Here is a 12,504-nt window from a genome sequence, read left to right as displayed (position 1 = left end):
GAACTCTAGTCTTTGGTCATCTTGACATTTATGAGGAATAATTACCCGACCTCCTCAAAAATATTGCTACAGTGTATCACATTTACCCATAAAGCACAAAGCCGATGACAAGTGGAGAGCTGAAAGGTAAGTTCTCAGAGGTTGGCTAGGCTCACTTTCTGCCTAGCTGAGTGAGAAAAAGACAAATTAGCTTTTGTAATTCAGAAGGCAATTCAAATTCAGCAAAATTACAAATGACCATCAAGAGCTGGAGGGTTACCCTGGAATAGTCAAAGATTTGAACGTCAAGTCTATAAAAACCAAGCTTTTTCAGGCAGCTGCTGCCAGAACTTCAACTAGTAGAACATCTGCTTCTTTGAAATGGCACTCATAATACCACATACCATGATAAACAATGATATTTTTAAAGTTTAAACTTCTTAATTTTTAAAGTCACATAGCTTATTTTTATACTTTGAATTAAATTAGTTTTAAAAATTCCTTTCTTCTGATCATTTCAGTTTTTCTTGTGTATACAGATAAATACAAATACAAAATGCATGATAATGTTCAAAATCAAGAAAAGTGTGGGTAACAGTTATCAATGAGACTTGACTGAATATTTAAAAACTTGTTAGCCCTTTCTATACTAGATACCAGCCTTTCACAAGAGTCCATGAAGTCAAAAAGAAAGAGATAGGGAGATAGGAAGAAGAAGTACGCTACGTGTGTTTTAAGAATGCTGCTAGTCTTCCTGTTCTATGCAAAATGAAAATTTAATTACTCCAGGCTATTTTAAATTCTTCTAAAACTATTCTGTATGAATATGCTGTACAGTTTGGCTTTCAACTATTAACCTCAATGTAATTTCAGAATGCCCTTATAATCTTTTATTAAACAACCAAAGATGACAACTAAAAGTGATGCAGGTTCACTTTTGGTCAATCTGCTGGTTCTCTGAGCTATTACAAAGAAAAAAAGTTATGCTCACAAAGGTGATTATGGAAAAGACCACTTCGGGCATAACAAGCAGATTATTCCTAAATGCTCATATTCCCTAAGTACAACCAACTTAGGAATGGTTGCTCCAAAAACAGTTTAACAATCCCGATTTTCATTCCCATTAAGTTTTTGTACAGAACAAATTTAAAATTAAGAATCACAAATTGTTGTAAAATTGAAATAAGCTAACTTCAATACTTTTACAGGTGCAAAATGCAATGGCTTTATAGTACTAAAAATACGCAGACAAAAAATTACTAAAAGCAATTCATCTTCTATATAATGTAAAACAGAGAAAATTTTAAGAGCTTGATAAGCTTTCTTTCAAGACTCATAACCAGAAAGTACAAATGTTTAAAAATATAAAGGCTTACCTAGTTTTCATAAATACCTTTGGTTATAATATACCAGACAGGGTATTGAGGGATCTTACTCTGGTAAGGCCGTCCTGTCTTAACTTTCGGTGACCACATTTTCCCCACCCAAGTTGAGTCAAGAGCACTTTTCACCAGTGTAAGTTTCCACGAAAGGCAGTTGCTGAATACAGAAGCTGCTTCTATCACTGTCCTTAAACTTGCCCTTTGTGTGGGCCTCCACATTCTTGTTGTACGTCAGAACTACTCAGTGGAATGCAATTCCTCAGTATTGGAATGTAAACTTATTCATGTCAGGCTACACCCAGTGAGGGAATACACAGCAATCAAACTGAGATTATACTGGTAGCCAATCCCAATTTATAAAATGATTTATATTCCGAGATACCAATTTTTCATACATATTTCTAAGCAGTTCCTAAACTTCACTTTCCTCCAAAGAATCTAAATAAATGATTGAACATGATGCTCCTAAAACAAAATCAACCTATTACTTAGGGCTCACAAAAAAACATTCACATGACCCTGTCTTGAAATAGAAGAATAGCAACTAACTTTAAGGGGAAAAAATCTAACAAGTAACTGCTGATGCCATCAGTCCCATTCTCAATCAGTAGAACATTAAGGAGTAAGTTTTAATCTAAGTATAAAAGGAATATGGCCTGAAAAACTTTCCATAAAAATGCATTTAATCTTTTAAAATATTTTATCCTCACTCATTAGTTTAACCAAAGGGAAAAAAAATAAAAGGTAACAGCTATTTGAAACAAAAACAAACACACATGAAGTACACATATAAGTTATGTGTGTGTAAACTACTAATTATTTAAAGCATGGCCTTTAACAAGCTCGTGTTTCAAAAGTAACTATTTGGGAAAACTAAATATATACTTAAGAGTCTCTCCATTTCTTTCAAGGCTCATTTAGAGATGTTCTAACAACCATTACCCTGCACAAATTAACAGAGGTGGACTGCCCCACAGCAAATCTCAACATTTAACCTTTGCTTAAAATAGAGCAACAAGAAAACAATCACAAGCGAAGGCCTCATAAGCTGTGTCTTCTCTCTGTGCATTCCTCCACACCCTGTTGTCTATTGAGCTATGGGAGAAGCACCGAACATTTGCTCTTGGTACCATTAACATTTTAATTCATTTAAAAATAAACGATCTAACCTGCACTGTCTTCATATCTTTGAAGCGCCAGCAGCAGCAACAGCGCTGCCCCCTTCTACAGGAGATCTTTTCTCTGCAGCAGTGAGCGCTCCCCATTTCCCTGTGTGTTTTCTCTCAGTCAGTCCATGCGGCTGTAGCTTGTGCAGAAAGCCAACATGCCTTCTGAAGGCTAATTTCCTGCTTCGATGACCGACCCACCCCTCCTGGCTGCAGTTCTGTGTTACACATGTTGTATGGGCACTGCTTCCGCATACCAGCCTCATGACCTCAGCGTCTGCCTGACAGACGCTCTTTATCAATTTCTATTAATTCACTATCTACTACTCTCTTGTAAGTCAAGGGCAAGTAGGCAAATCTGCAGTGTCTGCTTTCCTGTGAGTCTTCAAGGTCAAATGTTTAGATGGGCTCAGCAATGTAATTTTGTGAGTAGAATTTATCTCAGCTGTACTCCACACATTGCTCTCCACCAAAGGGATGCTGAATTGTATACCTGGCTTGAGGAATTATCATGGAAAAAAATAGCATAAATTTAAATCAAAACAATGTGGGAAAAGTTGAAAGAGGCTGCTGTTGCTTGCTTATCCCTTCAAGAGAAAAAAGGTGGATCTTACCTCAGCTGTACTGGGGTGAAGAGCAAGCAGTTTTTCTCTCTTGCCACCATCTAAACCAGCAAAGGACAGTGGTGTGATGATGACTACACTTTGGTAGTGTCTATGTCCTCGTGACCGAACTGCTACAGAACAGCTCAGCTAAACTGATCTGCTGCTATCTGTCTACACAGTGGCACAAACAGGTCTCTGCTGATCACAGTGCTTTGTACACAGATGGCAGCTGATCAGTTTGTATAAAAGTTATGGTCCATAACAGCGTTCCCCCTCAGCATATAGACACAAGCCTTATCCAAAATGCCTTTGTTAAATGTTCACCATTTCACTGTGCAAAGCTCATCGTGTAGGAGTTGAAGAGACCAAGAAGCTTAGCTTTACCATCTCATCTAAAAATGATATAATTTTCATAAAATTCATTAAACAGGTAAAATAAACAATTTACACTAAGAAATAACCAAACAGATCTATGTAACTTGTTAATGTATCTAATGTAACTTGTTAATGAGAAAAATGGTAGATGAATTCATATAAATGATTCAGATTGGCACTTCATTAGGAAGAAACAGAACTGTTCTCAAAAATCAAACAAGGTCTCAACCAGGCATCTGGTACTTTTTAAAGGCTTACATGAATGGCACCAAAACCTAGCCACTAAGTTCCCCCAAATCTGGAACATACCAGATTGAAATAGTAGGTATGTCCTTGTAAGACGGGACCCCAAAACACAGGTCACGAGTAATATCACATTCATAAAATTCCTAGAAGTTAAAAAAACACATTTACAAGAAAAGCATAAACTCACACTTATATATAATTTCTTACAAAGATATCAAGTAATAAAATGCCAACCAATTTAATTCATTTGAATAAAATGTGCATATCTCTCATAAGCCATACTTGTTTTGTTTTACCTTGTTTTATAAGTACTTGTTCTAATTCTACCAGTAAGTAGAAGATATTGATTAATCTGTTTCAGATCTTTCCTTATAGTATAGAACGAAATAGTAAAAACCAACTACTTATCATCAAAAATGAAATACTTAGGAATAAATTTAATGAAGGATGCACATGTCCCGTACACTAAAAATTACAAAAGGATACTTAACCATGTGAAGGGAAACAATAGAAGATGTAAATAAATTATGAAATATACCATGTTCATGGTGTGGATGGCTCACTATTGTTGAAAATAAACCTTCCCAAATCGATCTATAGATCCTAAAAAACATTTGACATTGATATGCCCATTTCAAAATTTATATGAAACAGTGAAGACATAAAAGAGCTAAAACAATTTTGATAAAGAACAAAGCTGGGGATTTATACTACAAGATTTCAAGAGCTACCATAAAGCTACACAATTGAAGACAATGTGGTATTGATATAAGAAATGACATGTAGATCAGGGCTCCTGGGTGCCTCAGTTGGTTAAGCGTCGGACTTGCTTTAGGCTCAGGTCATGATTTCAGAGTCAGGAGATAGAACCCTGGCTCAGGCTCCACCCTCAGCAAGGAGTCTGCTTGAGTTTCTCTTCCCCCCCTTCTCCATTTTCGACACCCTCCATGCTCACTCTCTCTTTCTCTCTCTTTAAAAAATAAAAAAATCTTTTAATTTTTTTTTTTTTAAGAACTGGCTGTAGATCAATAGAACAGAAGAGAGATTCCAGTAATAGACTTTTTAGTGGGGAAAATCCTATCTTTTAAAAATTTGCTTAAATGGATGAACTAATATTTCACCAGAAAAAGTATCTGAATAGCCAATAAGCATATGAAAGTATTCTCAACAACACTGGGCTTCAGAGAAATGCATAATAAAGCCACAGTGAGATTATCATCACATATCCGCTAGAGTGGCTAAAATTAAAAACACTGACAATACCAAGGGTTGGGGAAGATGTAGAACACCCAGAACTCTCATAACATGTTGAGAATGCAAATGTTACAGCCATTGTGGACAACGGTGTGGCAGTTCTTTATACAGCTAAACACACATTTACCATATAATCCAGCAATTCTACTCCTAGGTTTTCAAAAAGTAATAAAAACATATGTCCACATAAGCAGGTGTTCACGAATGTTGAAAGAAGCAAAAAATTGGAAGGAACCCAAACCATCATTTTCAAATTATGTTTTGCAAAAGATTAATACTACCTTGCTTACAAAATTCAATAGAATGCAGGTGCCTGGGTGATTCAGTTGGTTAAGCATCCAACTCTTGATTTCAGCTCAGGTCATGATATCACGGTCATGAATCAAGCCCCAGATCAACCTCTGTGCTGGATGTAGAGCCTGCTTAAGATTCTGTTTCTCCCTCTACCCCTACCCTTCTCCCTGTACACTCTCACTCTCAAAAAAAAAAAAAAAAAAAGTAGAATTTATGAAATCTGGCATCCACTTTATATGAGAATTGGCAACATATTGCATGGTTTGCTTAAAACAGGCCATGAGATAATTTTTGCACTGAAATGAGCAGCAAAATTTTACTTGTCAAAAGTCTGTCCCTATAGTCTTCTGACCTTATAAGCGCCTCATTTTGCTTCTGTTTTCTTCCTATCTACCTACCCTTCCACCCTACACTATCCTATCTCCAAAATGTTTCAAGTGACTCAATGCCCAGCTTCTCTTCATACCTCCTGTAGCTCTCCCTGTCAAAGCATGTACTACAACATGCCTAATATCAAATACATTCATTTCAACTCTGATATCCACCCATTGCATTCCTTCCAGATTTGGTTATAGCTGGCAAAGGCATCACACTACCAGACATGCAAGTTCAAAGCACTGGAACATTTTTACTCCAACTTTTCCCTCATCTGTAAATTTTTTGAATTCTCTCATCTGTAAATTCTCTCAGTCTCTAAATTCTGTCAATTAGTCCTTCTAAATTACAGTGACATATGACCCATAGACTTCTATTTTCCTGAAAGTAATAATCAGGCCCTTTACTTTGGCATACCAAGGCCACTGAGATAGGGTTCCTATCTTGGTCCCAACTCTGTCAGATCTTCCATGATCTTCTCATTCTACGGATCTATAAACTTTAGTGGTTACACATCAGTGTCATAGCCGTTAGCCCAGCCTTTCAGTTCAAATCCGACTGACCACCCACTTGTAAAAAACTTTGAAAATGAGAGTGTATGCACCAATCTATATGCAGTGAATGAAAATCTCTAGGCCTCGGCCTCAGGATTTTACCCATCCCAAGCCAGGTGAATCTACTAACTAGCCCAGTTTAGAAACCTCTGCCTTGGTCAATTACTTTTCATAATTATGCCCCATGTTATCGCTAACCATCCTTTATTGCCAAACAGAAGGACTCTAATCCAATGTCTTTTCTACTTTCATCCCACAAGCACATTCTTCGGAAAAATCAAACTCATATCTCTCGGGTCAGAGTAGTTAGCAGCCAGTTCTTCTCTACTATATTGAAAAACTAGAATTACTTTATACTCTGACATAGATAATCAAGGGGAAAAAATCCCCCCTTTAGCCACAGTGATGTTTCCACACACAAAATTAACTATATAGAAAGGTTTTTAAAAGTTCACTTAACAGGAGCACCTGGGTGGCTCAGTCAGTTCATCGTCCTACACAGATCATGGTCTCAGGGTTGTGGGATCAAGACCTGTATAGGGTTCTGTGTCCAGTAGGGAGTCTGTCTGAGATTCTTTCTCCCTGTCCCCCTGCCCTCACCCTCCACCTCTCAGCCCCCCCAAATAAATACATAAATCTTTTTTAAAAAGCTCACTCAATATATGTCAATCATATTTTAATTTTTAAAAGTTCATTTAAAAGTTCACTTAAATTGGATAATGATAATAAAATCTAGAAGACCCTATTCACAGATAACTCTTCATTCTGTGCTTCCAAAATTATATAAATATATAATTATAAAATTATTATATAAATATATAGTTATAATTATATATTACATATAATTATAAAACATATAAATTATATATAATATAATTATTATAAATTATTATATAAATATATAATTATTATATAAATGTATAATATTGATATAATATATAATTTTATATTATAAAATTAAAATAATATAAATACATTAAAATTATATTAGTATATAATATATATTAAATATATAAATATAATATATAATTATATAATATAATATATAATTATGTAAATTAAAAATGATAAAGTGGTAAACTGAAATGGTCTAAAGATTCTGAATAACATTAAGTAATCATTACTTCAGACTATATAAACCATCTTGGCAGCAGGAGACCTCTGTGATACATACATATATGGATAAATACACGTATAGACATAGATATACTGTGTATTCTATATGACTTAGAATGAAGTTTCCCACTTGTAAAACTAAAGCATACTCAATGATGGTTTTCTAAATTCATCTTAATAAAGCAAAAATAATAATAATAATAACACATAGGAAAGTGACAGATTTTGACCACTGCCTCAATATTTTAAATTATCTAAAAATGTTTAAATTAAGAAATAAACATTATCTTAATAAAGCTGACAAACTAAGCGGTTTATAGCTATAGAACACAGAATAGGTCATCAATAAAAGAAAAAGTAAAAATAATCTTGAAGTGCAGGACCAAAAAAATTTAGATAAATGTTTAACTAGAAAAATACAGTTTACTTAATGTTTATATAGATCTATAACACATGACATGAAATACCAGAAATATTTTGTATTTCACTGCAAAAAACACATAACCTCTATAAAGCCATAGATAAGAGGCAAACAAGGAAACATCTAAGGAAATAAAAAAACTTCTAATATTTTCAACTTACAGTTCAATATTCTCATCAGTAATAAATATAGAAGGTAATTTTTAAGCATACATTACATTTATTTAAATTCTAATATAAAGATGGTAATACACATCTAAGCTACTACTTTACTTTATTTCAACTATCTTCATTCTTGAGGTTCTTTTAAACAATTTCCAGTACAGTGAAAAAATCAAGTGCAGTACATAATATAAAGTCATTTTCGTTAACATTCAAATATATGATTGTTGCCTTTTATACATATATGTACATATATATAACTTAACTCATAGTAAAATAAAATAGAGGGTGTCCCTGAACTATGATTAATTGGAAACCTTTATTTTAATAAAGATATTCCAATTTCACCAAGTATAATTTGTTTCATATCATAATTTTTCTTTAGTAATAACATTCTTACTCCTATTTTCTGTTAGAGTTCCCAATACTGAAAGGCTGCTTCTTAAAAAAAAAAATTAGTTGATACATATTATAAGACATTTTGAATGCACACAGGTGAAATGCTAACTCACCCACCCCTCCAAACCAAGCCCCCCCAACCCCCAACAAAATAACTGTGGCACAAAAGAGTTCCATTACACTTAGCAATAGATAAGCAAACCCAGGTTTTTACAAAGAAAAATATTGTATTTCATTGACACACATACCAGACTCTAAAACCCTTATGAAATACAATATTTACTTCTACAAGAGAAATCCAAACATCACTACATGGAAGGACATGTCTAGGCTGAACTCTCACACACTCATTTTTTACACCAAAGATCACAAATGACAAATTCCCTGACTGAAGATTTCAAGCATCAGATGACCTGGGATATCATATCAATTATACTACAACAAAATCATCAGTCCTTCTCTTTAAGGCTACTTACTTTGTTAAGACACTACCAATGCCAATTTTCCAAGGACTATGAAAGCCTGTGCTTATATCTGTGAAGTTGTAGTTATAGCAACCAAATTCCCAACTTGATCCAGCAACTGAACTCCCTCTCTAGAGAACAGTTTTGCTCTGTGCATCAGGTACGTCAGAATATGATTTAAGAAGGGGTAAGATTGATCTAGGAAATGCTCAGAATCATGTTAGCTTTCCAGAATGAACATGCTTCATCTTGAAGCAGCAAGTACAACTAATACCTGAAGGGGAACATTTTAATACAGTCCATTGTATCTTTTACATGTTTACTCCAGTCCTTTAATTTAAACATCTACCTTATTTCAAATTTAACACAGGATATATTTTTACCAAGTGCAACTAAACTCTCCCCTCAACATCTCCATCTGTAATCAAATCAAGCTCATGTCTGTTAATTTTATTTGGAACTCTACCGAGCATTTCCTTAAAATCTTTAATATATAACTTTACCTTATATATGCGTGTCATGGGGATACACGGACTCGAGTCAACTTTACATACGACAAGTAGAAATTATAGATGATGTATGCCCTGAAACAGCGTGAATAAGCTGAAGAAAAATACGATCCTAGGGCTGAGCGAAAGAATGATCCAGCAACAAAAAGTAGTAACAATCTAAGAGAATGTGAGGGGAAACTAAAGAGCTAACGTAGCAGAGACTGCTGGTGGCCTACTCTACCTACTCCTCCTTCTCCTTAGAGTGATATTTTTATATTATTATTTTTAGTGGGCACATCACATTGCAGAATAAAAGACTACTTGTCTTACACTCCTGGGTAACCTGAAGTGGCCACATAAGTACCTCTGGACGTTATATAAAAAAAGACATTGTTTCAAGAATCTGATAGAGATGGAAGCTAACTTTTTTGTTCTTCTGCCTTTCCTCCGACTTCTAGTCCCACTGCAGACAGGACAGCTGGCATTCAGCAGCCATGTGTAAGCAAGTAGAGAAGAAGGATGAAAGCCCATATAACCTTTTCACATTGTGGAGCCACCAGACAGAACATCACGGACCATCTACCTTTAGGGTTCTTGTCTGTGACCAAAAAATAAAAGTAGTTCCTGCTGTGTTTATTCAATCATCTAACACAACCAACTCATTGTAACTCAAAGTACGCAAAATGATACTCAGCAAGACACTGTTTGTTCTTCTCCCCATCCTCTGCACTCTTGCACAAACTGGCCAGAACGAGGTTCTCATGAGCATCCCCAGACTTTCTTCTTCCGTCGTGCTGCAGCCTCATTCTTTTCCCAGACTTATCGTCTCAATACTAACCAGACTTTTAATACATCATAGGCTATTGAAAATTTATTTCTAAAAGGGAGGATCTTAGCATAATATTGGTAAACTCTTTCTTAAAGTGCAAGTTAAGATATAATCCTGAATCAATATGATTTAACAAATACTTATGAAAGGGCTACTATGTGCTAGGCAAATGGGAATGCAAAAATGAATAACACAACCCGTGCCCTTCAAAAAGTCTTACAGTTGAGTATGGATAGGAAATTATTAATCCCAAAAGGAATACAAGGGTAGGATTCGTAGAGAAGAAAATATGTTGTTTTCACCAGCGGATGAGGAGTGGGAGTGAAGGGAGCCACAGTGAGATGGACATCCCAGACAGCGAGAACAGCCTGCAAAGGTATGCTCAGACTACAATGATCAGCTTGGGTGTCTGGAGTGGGTAGAAGGAATAATGTAGGTTGGAGACATTTTGCACTACCCTAAACATACCACTAAGAAGTCTGGATTTTCTCTGTTTGGCAGTTGATGGTCATTTAAGCTCATTATGCAAAGGATCAAGGAGAAGAATTCCATGCTTCGAACAACAATATGGTGACACTATGGGAGAAGTACTGAAGGCATCTGGGGAGCTGCTTTAATATCACAGGTGACATCCAAACAAAGTCACTGCCAGTGGTGATGGAGAGCTGATCTGCTAGATACTGTCATTTCTAACTCTGAAGTATTTGCTTAAAAAAAAAAAAGAAAAACTATTGTCAAGGTAGAAAAGAGAGGTCAAAACTAAGATTCACAGATATTTCTAGAGTGTGTGACAAGCTACTTATTAAAGCCATTATATATATTAGACAGAAAAGCAGGAAGTCAAGCACACTTGTAGGTGTTTGTTGCTTTACATGTATGCTATCTAGAGTTCAAGGGACCTGGAGCAAATCTACCTAAGGACTGGTATTCCAAAAAGACCCTTAACTCCTGCTCCCACCTCTCCCTTTACTATATGAACTGACAAACCATGAACCCTAGCAACACCCAAATACCCAGCTTCTCCATGCCTGCCTCTAAACAGCCAAAAGTTCCTAGGAAACACACACCCACACACATCTATGATCACAAATATCAAATAAGCACTCAACACTCCCTTTGTTTCACAACTTCTCTCTCTTTTGTCAAAACTTCTAATACCCACTCTTGAACTCCCAAATCTACCCAATGACCTCTATAGCTTTTATCATAAGTTTGCAAAGAAGGTGAAGCTCTTTCACTCTTCCCAAAGCTAACACCTCCCCACCTTGTAGATCTCACCCACTTCTGCAATTACCTCTCCTCTTTCCGGTATTACCCATTTACCCCTCTCTACAGGATCATTTCTATCAACATACAAACACACACTAGCATCTTCTAGTTTTACAGAAACAAAACTCTCTTTACCTCACAAAAACACCCAGCCACCACCCCATTTCCCTGCTCCTCTTCACAATGAATTTCCTGTAATGATTAAATTACTCTTTCCCCCGTTCTTATTTTCCCTTTGTCCCCCCACCAACGAGCTCCACCATTTCACTGAGACTGGTTCACTCAGGTTACCTATGACCTGCCAGCGGCTAAATCCAAAGGTCACGTCTCTGTTCTCACCTTGGTGAAACTCCGTGCACACCAAACAAGCTGACCTTCTCAAACACTTACCTCTTGGCTTTGCTGACACACAGACAGGATCTCAGTGTTTGAACACTGTACTCTAGGCAGACACACAGAGGCAACTCAATAATATTTGTAGAATGAATAAGATAGAAGGATACACATATATAACTGAAGACCAGCAATTTAAGAGAGAGGTGGATATGACTCATTAATATTAATTAAGCATCAAGTTGAAGACTACCTTAAAAGGACAGAACTAATAGCCTTGGGTACTGTTTGGTGCTAGAAATAAGTTCTAGTCATTATGCTCATCACTTTTGATAACCATTTTGGTAAACAATTCTCCTAAAATATGAAAGTGTTAAGACACTGGCCCTCGTAGTGATTAGGTTTAATAGACTAACATTTCAAAAGAAAAACACATTTGTCATTATTCATGGTAACTATCTCTTTAACTTACATTACTTAATCTATGAAGTAGAAGGCTTATGCTTAATCTATGAAGTAGAATGCTTATGCTTATACTTTATCTCAACAAAGTATGTCAGTTTTTTTTTCTTTTTAAATATTATTTTAGAGAGGAAGAGAGAGAGTGTGTGAATGCAGTGGGGAGGGGCAGACGGAGAGAGAATCCCAAGCAGACTCCACACTGAGCACGAACCCTACGTGGGGCTTGATCTCATGACCCGGAGAGATCAGGACCTGAGCCAAAACCAAGAGTCAGATGCTTAATCAATTGCACCACCAAGGCGCCCAGGGCATGTCAGTTTTTTTAAAAA

General features: G+C 35.9%; 1 protein-coding gene across 13 annotated transcripts in view; it reads right to left on the bottom strand.

Moving 5' to 3' along the window:
- The window catches only part of RAPGEF2 (Rap guanine nucleotide exchange factor 2), a 240,720-nt gene that overhangs the window by 123,588 nt on the left and 104,628 nt on the right, over positions 1–12,504 (bottom strand). Inside the window, exon 1 of one of the 13 annotated variants that reach the window (XM_044224736.1) lies at positions 2,531–2,691. The exons of 11 other annotated variants lie outside the window; for them this stretch is intronic. Coding sequence is in view for 1 of the 2 variants with exons in the window: in XM_044224735.1 (XP_044080670.1) it covers positions 1,356–1,366 (11 nt within the window). In the remaining variant the exon portion in view is untranslated. Of the gene's footprint in view, positions 1–1,355; positions 1,502–2,530; positions 2,692–12,504 lie in introns of those variants that run through there. One more of the 13 variants, XM_044224735.1, reaches the window with a different exon arrangement.

Source organism: Neovison vison, chromosome 11 (assembly GCF_020171115.1).
Source record: "Neovison vison isolate M4711 chromosome 11, ASM_NN_V1, whole genome shotgun sequence".
NCBI classification, from domain to species: Eukaryota; Metazoa; Chordata; class Mammalia; order Carnivora; family Mustelidae; genus Neogale; species Neogale vison.
This window is presented reverse-complemented; position numbering and strand designations above follow the sequence as displayed.